At 29.8% G+C, this 12,347-nt stretch overlaps 1 protein-coding gene across 1 annotated transcript in view; it reads right to left on the bottom strand.

The window, feature by feature from the left end:
• Positions 1–12,347, bottom strand: part of LOC114324194 (glutamate receptor ionotropic, kainate 2) — a 96,521-nt gene that overhangs the window by 23,922 nt on the left and 60,252 nt on the right. Inside the window, exons 11-12 of the mRNA XM_028271961.2 lie at positions 9,560–9,697; positions 5,261–5,541 (exon numbers count right to left, since the gene is read on the bottom strand). Coding sequence (XP_028127762.2) covers positions 5,261–5,541; positions 9,560–9,697 — 419 coding nt within the window. The remainder of the gene's footprint in view (positions 1–5,260; positions 5,542–9,559; positions 9,698–12,347) is intronic.

The following is a 12,347-nucleotide window of genomic DNA, read 5'->3' as shown; positions in this document are numbered from 1 at the left end:
TTCAGGCTAACGCTATGCCATTTTTGTAAAAATAATAATACATACTAGGTACCTAGTTTCTGATTTGTCCATTAAATCTGGACAATACCTCATAGAACCGTATCTGTGGAAAAGGTTTGTTATGAATTTATTGCCTTTCTGATTTCAAAAATATAACTTGACGTATTAAGTTAAGAGTAAAGGCGCAAATATTTTACGGCTATCCCTAATTTTTCTGTCTTTACACGGCAAATTACGTGTAGTAAAATTATCACTGGTATGGATATGTAAACATTACTTGACATTGTCATGATTAACTTTAAAGATATGGCTTTTGAATGTTCTTGGATAACTGTTACTTGGTTAAATTATTAATTCAGTTAATTAATATGATTATTTCATTCATATGAGATTCTGACCAATAGAAAGCTACAGAAATGCAAATTAAGGTGATAATTTTTGATAATATCCCGTCGTCAAGTATATTACGTCAGATGCCCTTCGTTGCTACGAAAAAATACATTCAGTGACATTAATGACAATGAATGTTTTAAAAATTATAAAAGTGATGACTTTCAACCGTAAAATATTTTATATCATCTGTGTGTTTAACAGTTAACAGTACTAATTTGTACTTACATAAATAAATTACAATAAAATTTTGGTTTTGAACAGTTTTATTCATGAAATAATCGCAACAAATTGCACTCCATCTCTAAAATTAATATAGAATTTTAGAGCTCTTGTGCAATTACTACTGATAATTTTTTCACTATGTATTTAGTGATTGTTATAATTTATATACTGTAGAACAAAAACTAATACTCAATCCAGAAAAGAAAAAAAGTTGTAAAGTGATTTTTTAATAATTGTTACTCTGGAACGCTTACAATTTTGAACATGTTTGACAACAAAATACTTGGATCACAGAATATATCCTGGTGTGTGCTCTGCTGGGATCTTCCATAAATAATAAACAATAAATAACTTTTTATTAAGTTCACGTCTTAAATCAATTATTTATCAAATACACTACCAATATATTATATACCAATATATATACCAATACACTACAACACAAATATTTAAAATTGTCACTGTCTTGTTACCATATTCTATTCGACTCAGTGCGTTGTATGACAAAGATAGCGAATGTTCGATATTGAAAATATCACCACGGACATGGTGTCCATTTTTTTCGAATCTCGAAAAAACTAATAAATATTTAGGGGACGCAATTAGAACGAAAACATGCATTGTTTCGGAATAATTCAAACAAGCTTATATTTTTTTAAAACTTTTTTTGTTAGTTTATATACATGTCAAAGTAAAAAGTTCTACTCGCAGATTTGGCCGCTAATTGTTTGTTAATTGTTTAAACAATAACAATAATTGTTTTGTATAAATAGTTTTAAAAATATCGTTGAATTCATCATTTTACTTTGATCAAATATGTTTCTATTTTGTTTTTGGTTATGATGAATCCGAATATGGCATTACAATTTGAAAATTCTTATAGAGAAGCTCTTTTACAGTATGATTGCGTAGCTAAGAACCATATGGAAAACTTTTTTATTATCAATTTTACGGAAAAAAGTTATTCTTCATAAAATAGTCTAGATAGTCAAAAATCTAAAACTCAACCATCAGATATTAAATTTTATCAATTGTATACGAGTTATGTCAAAAATATGAATTCCTTTAAAGAGTAAAGTAACTTTATATTCCAGAATATCAAAAAATGCTATTATGAAAAGTTGTTTCAAATTAAAAACTATATTTTAATATACAATTACATCACTCTAATCGAAAAAAAAAATTAATTTTTTTCTAAAATTACGAATAACCATCATCATTTTCTTACAATTATTGTAACTATTTTATTATCAATTTTACGAAAAAAAGTTATTTTTCATAAAATGCTCTACCTGGTCTAAAATCTTTGATACAATCATCAGATATCAAATTTTTCCAGTTTTATACGAGGTATGTAAAAAATATGAATTTTTCTTAATAAGAGTTAAGTGCCTTCATTATTCACAATATTTTAATTACAAGGATGTAATTGAATACTGAAACATATTTTTTAATTCCAAACAACTTTTCTTAATAACAATTTTCGATATTTTGAATTATGAAGGTAATTTACTCTTGAGTGAAATTCATATTTTTTGACATACCACGTAAAAATTTAATAAAATTTTATATTTGATGGTTGAATCTTAAATTATATACGATGCAGAGTATTTTATAAAGAATACTTTTTTTCGTAAGACTGATAATAAAAAAGTTATCAATAGGTTCCAAGTTACGCAGACTTACTGTATAAGAGCTAAAAAAAAATTTTTGTTGAATATTTATTATTGTTGAAGCTTATTATTAAATGTATTTTAGGTAAGTTTTACAGAAAGATGTTTTGATCACTTTGTATAAACATTATTTTAGCTGGTAATTTTCGGTTTCTGTATTACATTTTTGTTATCTTTCTTAATTTTCCTAAAAAGAAATAGTGTATTTTATTTCTAAAGTGAAATAATTTAGTGCATTTTAAAGACTGCATCCTAAGCTTTAAAAAAACACCTATTAGACTGTGATAAACGTGTTCGAACTTGAGTAATACCGTCTTAAAAGGTTGTTAATTCTGTAAAATTATAAAATTTTCAAAAATTACATATTTTGAGACGTCATATCATTTGAATAAAATTTTTGAGATCTTTTTTGAATAAAACATTGTTAAGTAAGATATTTCAAAGCTAACTGCTGCAAAATTGAAAGTTTTATAAGAAAAATTGTATTAGTTACACATTTTTGAATCATTTTTAAACCAAATTCATGTAAGTCCCACTTTCAGCCCACACCGTACTGCCCATACATTTCATTTCTTTTTATTATAACCGTAAAATAGCTCAATTATTCTTCTTTCATGTCCAAGTTCTAAAATTTCATTTGACTGATCAGTTAAAGAATTACATTAAAATAACTCAACCTTGCACTTCGCCATACGCTAGTTTACAGTGTGCCAATGTTTGTGAGAAGGCGACTTTAGCGTTATAAATAAAAAATTATAGAAGCTACAGATTTAATTTTAGAAAAATTTTTATATAAGTTTTTTTTTCTAAAATTGTCTGAATTTTTAAATGGTTCAAGTCAGTTTTTTATAAAATTTTTATTTTCGGAGTTAATTAAAAAAAACATCTAATTTCGCAGTTCATTTGTTTATTAAAAAAGGATGCACCCACTTCTCGAGTAGAATTTTTTGATATGTTGTTTATTTAACATTTTTTAATGAAATTACAAAAAGCTCTATCTTGTTTGATTTTTTCCGAAGTGAAAATCTATATGCACTCCCCTAATTAAAAAAAAAAATTAAACGCAGAATGAAAAACTAAATTATTATCGAGGACCGAATGTCCATTAGAAGAAATAAAAAGTTTCTTTTGAATGAAATAATTAAAATTTAAATCACACTACATTTTCTCTTAGTTTTTCACCCCTGTAACTTATTAAAATAAACATTATAGAAGTTTTCATGGACTTTTCGCTTCGGTAAGAACCTAATCTTTCATTCTGCCTTTAAATTTTTCAAAAATACTTATTAGTTTTCTCAGGATTCGAAAAAACTGAATCCCATTTAAAAAGCATTGGAGCCGAAACTATGTACCGATCCCCTTAAGTAAAAATTTCCCTGAAACTTACTTTACAAACATTACCTACTCTATTTTCAAATATTTAGAAAATAAGACCTGTTATAAGAAATTATCGAACATGATAATAAACAACAGTATTGATAATACAGTTGAAGATTATTGACGTACAATGGATTGAACTGGATCTTGAAGTTTAAATTATATTATAGAAAGACATAGGTAATACAACTCTTAGTTCGGCCAAAGCATACAATAATAATTATAATTTCTTACAGCATCAATAAAAATAAAAGTATGTATAAGGGTGATTCCAATTCAAATCACTCAATTTTGGAGCAAAAAAAATTTTGGATTCCCGATTTGTCTGGAAATTGGTATATAGCTTTTGCAGGACATAAAAATACGATATATAAGGTCAAAAAATCTTCTTCTTCTCTTTTTCTCAAAATGTTATTTTATGCGATTTTACAGTGATTTGGTGTTTATTTAAACAAATTTGCATTTTTTATCGTAAAGTATCAATGGAAAACATAATAGCTTAATAGAAGGGACTCAAAAATGTCATTTTAATAAGTTACTTTGATTCAAAACAAGTTTTTGACCAAATTTTAGAGTGTAGAAAACGTTAAAATACCGTTTTTTACATTTTTCTCCATTCCCAAAATACATCATAATCGATTTGGCCAAAAATTTGCCCACAGATAGCCAAAACATAGGACTTTAAGTGGTGAGAAGGATTTGAATTATGTTAGAATACCAAAAAAGTTACATGCAATATCATAGTTAAAAATATAGGCGTCTACTGTAAATAAAATTAACACGAAAATATCGACCCCACGACCAAAATTGTTAAAAATAAATTGTAATAATTGTAAATACGATTTATTTGGAACAATTACAGTTTCTACCATTTTTTTCGAAAGTTAAAAATGGCGGAGATATTGAGCAAAACAGGTTCTCCTTTAAAATAAAGATGGCGGCTAACGTAACGGAGGAATTCATTCGTGATTTTAAATTTAGGCTACTATTGACTCCCCTAAAGATTAGAAAAATAAAATTTTGGGCAGCTCGGCATGCAAGGTCAAATGCTATTCCGACTGGAATAATATATACTTTTGAGTCTGATATTACTGCATGTAACTTTTTTGGTATTCTAATAGAATTCAAATCCTTCTAACCAATTAAAGTCCTATGTTTTGGGCTATCTGTGGGCAAATTTTCAGCCAAATCGATGATGATGCATTTTGGGAATGGAGAAAAATGTAAAACAGTATTTTAACGTTTTCTACACTATAAAATTTAATCAAAACCTTGTTTTGAATCAAAATAACTTGTTATAATGCCATATAATGACATTTTTGAGTCCCTTCTATTAAAATATTATGTTTTTCATTGATACTTTACGATAGAAAATGCAAATTTGTTTAAATAAACACCAAATCACTGTAAAATCGCATAAAATGTTATTTTGAGAAAAAAAGGAGAAGAAGATTTTTTTGACCTTAAATATCCTTATTATTTTTACGTCCCGTAGAAGCTATATACCAATTTTCAGACAAATCGGAGATCCAAAATTTTGTGCCTGAGTGATTTGACATGGAATGTACCATAAACAAATAAAACAGTCTAAATACCTTCTTCATTAGTATTAACAAGTAAACTTGGAGATTGCTCCAGAGTAGCATACATTCTTTGGTAAATCGTGGAATTCGCAGTCTTCAAAAAATTTTGAGTAGCACCTCCGTGTAGACAACCATATTTTACTTTTGTTTGAGTCGCCAAATCCTCAACACTTTCTATAGAGGGCTCCATATTTGCTTGGTTAACCATCAACGCTAAATTCGCTATGTACATACTTGAGATTAACAAGCTAAACATCCACCATACAGTGATAGCCAGTCTTGCAGATTGACCTCTACAAATAAATAAAAGTACATAGTTACTATTAAAAAGACATTATTAGATTATTATTATTATTACCAGAGAACGGCAGTTCTCGCCAGTGGCGCACAACCCCCAACACGCGACACTATATACACGAATTTTCGATTTTTCTAAATCTGACTGAATTGAAAATTGGACCAACTCAGACTCAGACTCAGAAACTTGGTTTCAGACAATTGCGCACAACTTTTTTCTGGGTAGTTATACGCGCTGTAGTTACTTCTAGTCTCCTAACTATATTCCCTCGACAATCTAATAGACTCGTCCACTCAGGTAGTGACTCAGTTTATTAGTATCACCATATTGTTGAGTCAGTGCGCTTGATGTGAGAGATTCTCTCATCAAGTGACCACCGGCGTCACCAACTGTGTATAAAAATTTATTTTATTTTTCCACTTAAAACCTAAAATAATATCCTTTTATTATGTAATAAAAGGCGCCGTGGATGTGGTCGATGATATGAAAATCCTATATACTGTTTCACGAGTTAGTTGTAGATGGCCACTTACCATATATTTTTCAATGTTAAATATTGGCGGCATCAATAGTCACATTTTATATAAAGATAATAATAATTAATCAGAAAAACGTCGTGTTTTTATAGCAAATGGCTTTATCGTTGATGAAACCTCACCTTTTTTGTAAAGTTTTGTAAAGAAAGGCAAAAGTTGATAATGTGAGAGAAAATCTCACGCGCGGCCACTCGCATAACAACCTACCTAGCGACCAATGCCGGGTTAAAGGTCAGGAAAAGACTCACCCATCCATATATCAACCATCCATTTTGGTCCAAGGCTATGGATTTTACGGCCCTTCCTATTAAGGGTCTGTTTTTCGTTCTCGTCCCCAAAACTCCCAAAAGTTTCGAAAATTTAAGTCCGACCTTTGCGGCTTCTGATAGTACTGATCATTAACTTTCCAACGCATGTCTAATTTTGAAAATCGGTTATACCATTCAAAAGTTACCGAGCTCAGAAATATGACTTAATTTTTATTTAGGGGAAGTGTTTGTGGATATGTATGTATTATATATGTATGTGTCTGGAAAAGTTCGATCTGAATTTTTTTTCTGTGTTTCAAGAGGGGGTGAGGGCCGACCCAGAACCGGAGTTGTTTGTGACTTTTGGCAACCCATCAGCCATGCAGCTATAGGACTTCGTAGGCACAAAACGGCATATTTTTGGGGTATATATCTTCGGTTCAAAAGATACAGGAGAACTGCAGATGCACCAAATCAATAGTGTTGAAATAAGCTTACAAATGATGTCTAATCCGTCAGAATCAGACGTACACATGGCTTAGTATCGCCGAAAAACTGAAAACTAAACTTTGAAAATTTTGGTTTTTTCGACAATTACTCAAAATTTCAACCTACGAATTGCGCCAACAACTGAGCGTTTGTAGAAGGACTCTAAACGAATCTAACGGTGTACATCCCATTTCCGGAAAAAATCGAATTTTTACGTTATAGGCTTCATAAGTATGATCAAATATATTTCCTATGGGAAAAAACGGGTTTTCAAGCTCAATAATTCTTGTAATAGCTTTAGTTATCATACTTAGTCTTAGATGCATCAGATACTACTTGTCAATAAGTTTCAAACTCATGTTTAGTGATCAAAATCGGTTAAGCCGTTTAGAAGTTATTAAGCTACAACAGTATAATCCAATTAACGATTATTCCCGAAATGGTTTATGTAGTTGTAGTGATTACGACGCTAGATTTGATCCAACAACTGGCAATCTGAGTTCATTTACCGGCCATACCAATATTTTTTTTTCAATCTATTTCGAATAGAAAAAAAATCTAGTGTACAGGGTTATTCACTATATTTTGACCCCCCTGTAAACTGCTTTATTTACAGAATTAGAAAACAATGTAAAATACAAAAGGTATTCGATTTTTAAATTATGATTTTTTGACATATATGTCGTACTAGTGACGTCATCCATGTGGGCGTGATGACGTAATCGACTATTTTTTTAAATGGGAATAGGGGTCGAGTGTTAGCTCATTTTAAAGGTTATTCAATTCCTTATTCAATAATATAAATATTAACATGATTAATTATACAGGGTGTTCAAAATTTTTTTTTAAATTAAATTAATTGACACAAAAAGAAGAATTTATGTAATTTATTTAACTCAAAATACATTCTACTGCTGTCAGAAAACAGAAATAAATGTTTGTTGAACAAATAAACATTAATTTTCACTTAAGTTCAATGTTCAATCTGCCACCCATCTGCCTCTTGGCAGTTTGAACATTGAATTTAAGCAAAAATCAATGTTTATTTGTGCACTAATCTTTTATTTCTGTTTTCTAACAGCAGTAAAATGTATTTTTAATTAAATAAATTACGCACATTCTTCTTTTTGCGCCAATTAATTTAATTAAAAAAATATTTTTGGACATCCTGTATAAATAATTACCTTAATGTTTATATTACTGAATAGAGAATTGAGTTACCCTTCAAATGAGCTAGCACACGACCCCTATTCTGATTTAAAAAAATAGTCGATTACGTCATCACGCCCAGATAGATGACGGCACTAGAATGTTATACAGTATGTCCCTGTAAGTTGTATCCATATGGAAAACTTTTTTGTTATTAATTTTACGAAAAAGAGTTATTCTTCATAAAAAGCTCTGCATGGTCCAAAACCTAAGATTCAACCATCAGATATTAAATTTTATGAATATTATACGAGGTATGTCAAAGAGTTTGAATTTCACTCAAGAGTAAAGTAGCTTTATTTTTCACAATATTGAAAATTGCTATTATGAAAAGTTGTTTGGAATTAAGAACTATATTCTAGCATGCAATTACATCCTTCTAATTAAATTTTTTTTTTTTGAAAAATATGGATAACTAACATTATTTTCAGTAATTTCTGCATGGTCTAAAATACTCTAAAACCTAAAATACAACCATCTTATGTCAATTTTATACGAGATGTGTCAAAAAAGATAAATTTAGATCAAAAGTAAAGTACCTTTATAGTTCAAAATATTTTAATAAGAAGGATGTAGTTACATACTGAAACATGGTTTTTAATTATTAATAACTTTTCATAATAACAATTTTCGATATTGTGAAAAATAAAGGTATTTTACTCTTGAGCCAAATTCATATTTTTTGACATACCTTGTACAAAATTGATAAAATTTAACATAAGATGGTTGTATTTTAGGTTTCAGACCATGCAGAACTTTTTATTAAGAATCACTTTTTTTCGTAAAATTAATAATAAAAGAGTTATCAGAATTAAAATAACTGAAAATAATGTTAGTTATCCATAATTTTTCAAAAAAAAAGTTTCAATTAGAAGGATGTAATTTCATATTAGAATATAGTTTTTAATTCCAAACAACTTTTCATAATAGCAATTTTCAATATTGTGAAAAATAAAGCTACTTTACTCTTTAGTGAAATTCAAACTTTTTGACATACCTCGTATAATATTCATAAAAATTTATATCTGATGGTTGAATCTTAGGTTTTGGACCATGCAGAGCTTTTTATGAAGGATGACTTTTGTCCGTAAAATTAATAATAAAAAAGTTTTCCATATGGATACAACTTAGAGGGACATACTGTATATGTCAAAAAATCATATTTTAAAAATCGAATAACTTTTGTATTTAACATTTTTTTCTATTTCTGTAAATAAAGGAGTTTACAGGGGGGTCAAAATATAGTGAATAACCCTGTACGTTCGATGGACACTAGATCATTTGGGAGATATTGCGATAAAGGCGACCATTTATAAAGCTTAACGTGTAATCGAGAAATATATATATTGCATTTAACTTCATACATTTAATTTATAAATAACTTTGAAAAACTCCTGATACAAGAATAAAAATCCGCTAAACGCTGTAAAAATGAGTGGCGCATACAATTTTGGGGTTGACGATCACGAATATTATTACTTTTTTTTTTATTGTTTGACAAATATGTTAAGTAAGGAACTTAATTACTTACTTTGGTAATATATCATTACTTTGAGATGTAAGGCCCTTAAAAGCCACCGTTAAACAATTTTTCAGATTCCAATAATTTTTCATTGTATCATCGAGTTCATCACAGGGATGGCTTACTTCCCAATCCTCCGGTGATAATCTACAAAAACAATATGTTTTATATTTTTATAAAAACAGAAAATAACATTTGTCTTAGTATAACATATGTTTATCTTAGTTATATGGCCTGAAAAGACCATAAAGGAAAAATTAGAAATATATAAACCACATAATATCGGAGAAGACCATTCAGATTTCACAGCGGGGAAGCATACTTTGATCACATTTACATGGTCGAACAACTAATAGAAAAAAGAATGGTCAGAAAAAGATCCGTCCATCTGTCTTTTGTAGATCTTAAGAAGGCATATGACCCGATACTTAGAACCAAGCTGTGGGAAGCAACGGAACACGTCGAAGTCTCACGAATATTAATAAAATCAGTAAAAGCCGTCTTCAAGAATAACAAAGCAGCTATCAAAAGGGGCAATAGAATAATGCAGTCCATTTAAGACGGCAAAGGAACCTGGTACGGACATGTCAGAAGAGAAAACCAAAATCGTTGGATAACTAGAATAACAGAGTGGAGCCCGATAGGAAGAACGAAGAGAGGCAGACCCCGTAGTCCAGGAACCAAAGCTTGTCACCTCGCAATTTTTACAGAATGGATTAATTTGCTTGAAAATTTGAGAATAAGTAGTGGATAGTCCATGGATCAAAATCTATATGATGCCGACAGGTGCTTTTACCATGGGGGTGGTTGCCACCCAATATCGGGGGTGGAAATGTTTTATTATATTTTGACCGCAAAAGTTAATAAAACATTCATTCTAAGCAAAAAATGTTCTATACATTTTTTTGATAATATTAATAGTTTTTGATTTATTCGCCATCGAAAGTGTTTGTTTTATATCTAAAAAATCAATATTTTTCGATGGTATACTCATTTACGATTCACTCAACTATTGTCGTAGAACAAATTTTATCAAACCAAGTTCTTGGGAATGAAATTATCTACAATTTCATATTTAAACATTTTTTCGTATCTCTGATTCTAATCTTTATATTCTGAAGAAAATGGCATTTTTTACCAGATTGCAAACTTTCGTTATCCGCTTTAAGCTTCAGTTTTTTTAAAACTAATCAATCTAAGCCGGGCAAGCTTCTAGAATCTATTAATAATACATAAATAAAGAAGAATAAATAAGGCCAATGACTAAAAACACCGCTAACTTACATTAATATGCTTCCAATTGGATTTTTCCTTTTTTTTTTTTCAAAAAAATGTATTGATTTTCTAACCGTAACTTTTTTATTTTTTATCTTAGAAAGTTCGTTAAAAAAGAAGTTTGTAGGTTTTTACAAGGTGTGTAAGGCTATTAAGTAACGGGAGTGAATAATACATGCACGCTGCGCCACAAGAAATGGCTTCGAATTTGTTAACACCGGTAAAAATAATGGATAGATACAAAGTGGATTCGGACGACGACACATCCGAAGACCATAGAAAGAAGCACAGAGAAGAAGAGGAAGAATTGTTCCGAAAAAGTAAAAAAGTATTTAGATCGCCTAACAAAACCCGTAACGAAGATAATAAGCTCGATCAAATTATTAAAATGATTCATGACTTAACCACAGAAACAACAAAATTAACAACGGAAGTAAAAGAGATAAAGAATGAACAGAGAAAGTACTGGGAGGAATTAAACGAACTGAAAACAGAATTGGAGAAAGTTAAACAAGAAAACCAAACTAAACACAAGGAGAAGGAAGGAATGAAGAAAGAACTAAACGATATGAAAATACGTGTACAAAGACTAGAAAAGGAAAGGAAAGTAAATAATGTTGTAATACAAGGCTTGACAATAGATACAATCGGTAGAAATGCACTGAAACAAACTGTAGGAAACTTCATGGAAAAAGAAATGAATATCAATGTTCAAATCGAAGAAGTTATCAAACTGGGAGAAAAAACATGTTTGGTCAAACTACAGAACAAGTTTGAAAAAGAAAAGATCATGCAAAATAAAGCTAAACTAAAACACATAAAAGGCAATAAATTATATATAAATAATGACATAACAAAAGAAGAACTACAAACACAGAAAAAAATAAGACAAGTCGCAAATTAAGAAATTAATAAGGGTAAAAGTGTTACAATAAAATATAATAAATTAATAATAGATGGAAAACACACAAATGGAATCAATACAGCAACCAGCTAGAAGAAGATCAGGGAAATCCAAAAAACTAACAGAAGATGAAAATACACAAACAAAAGCACAAACCACGACAAACAAGGCACAGAAAAAGGAATTGAGCAAGGACGAAAATAGAAATAGAGCAAAAATGAAAGATAAACATGAAATAGACAAAAGAGAGAACATATTTATAGGTGCATGGAATGTAAGAACCCTACACGAAACCGGCAAATTGGAGCAGGTAAGCCAAGAGATTGATAAGTACAAATTAGACATTGTCGGACTAAGCGAAACAAGATGGAATGGTAGTGGATCAACCCGAGTAGGTGACCAACAGCTTATGATATATTCTGGGAACACGGATGTAAATGACAAACACGAAAAGGGAATGGCAATACTGCTAGCCCAAAAGGGGAGAAAGGCTCTAGTAGAGTGGAAACCAGTGTCAGAAAGGATTATTTGGACGAGACTGAAGGCAAAATATTATAACATAATATTAATAAATGTATATGCTCCCACAAATAAAAACGACGAAAATGAGAAGGAAGA

This window comes from Diabrotica virgifera, chromosome 5 (genome assembly GCF_917563875.1).
Source record: "Diabrotica virgifera virgifera chromosome 5, PGI_DIABVI_V3a".
Lineage (NCBI taxonomy): Eukaryota > Metazoa > Arthropoda > Insecta > Coleoptera > Chrysomelidae > Diabrotica > Diabrotica virgifera.
Note: the sequence above shows the minus strand (reverse complement) of the source record. Positions and strands in the feature narration are given on the sequence as shown.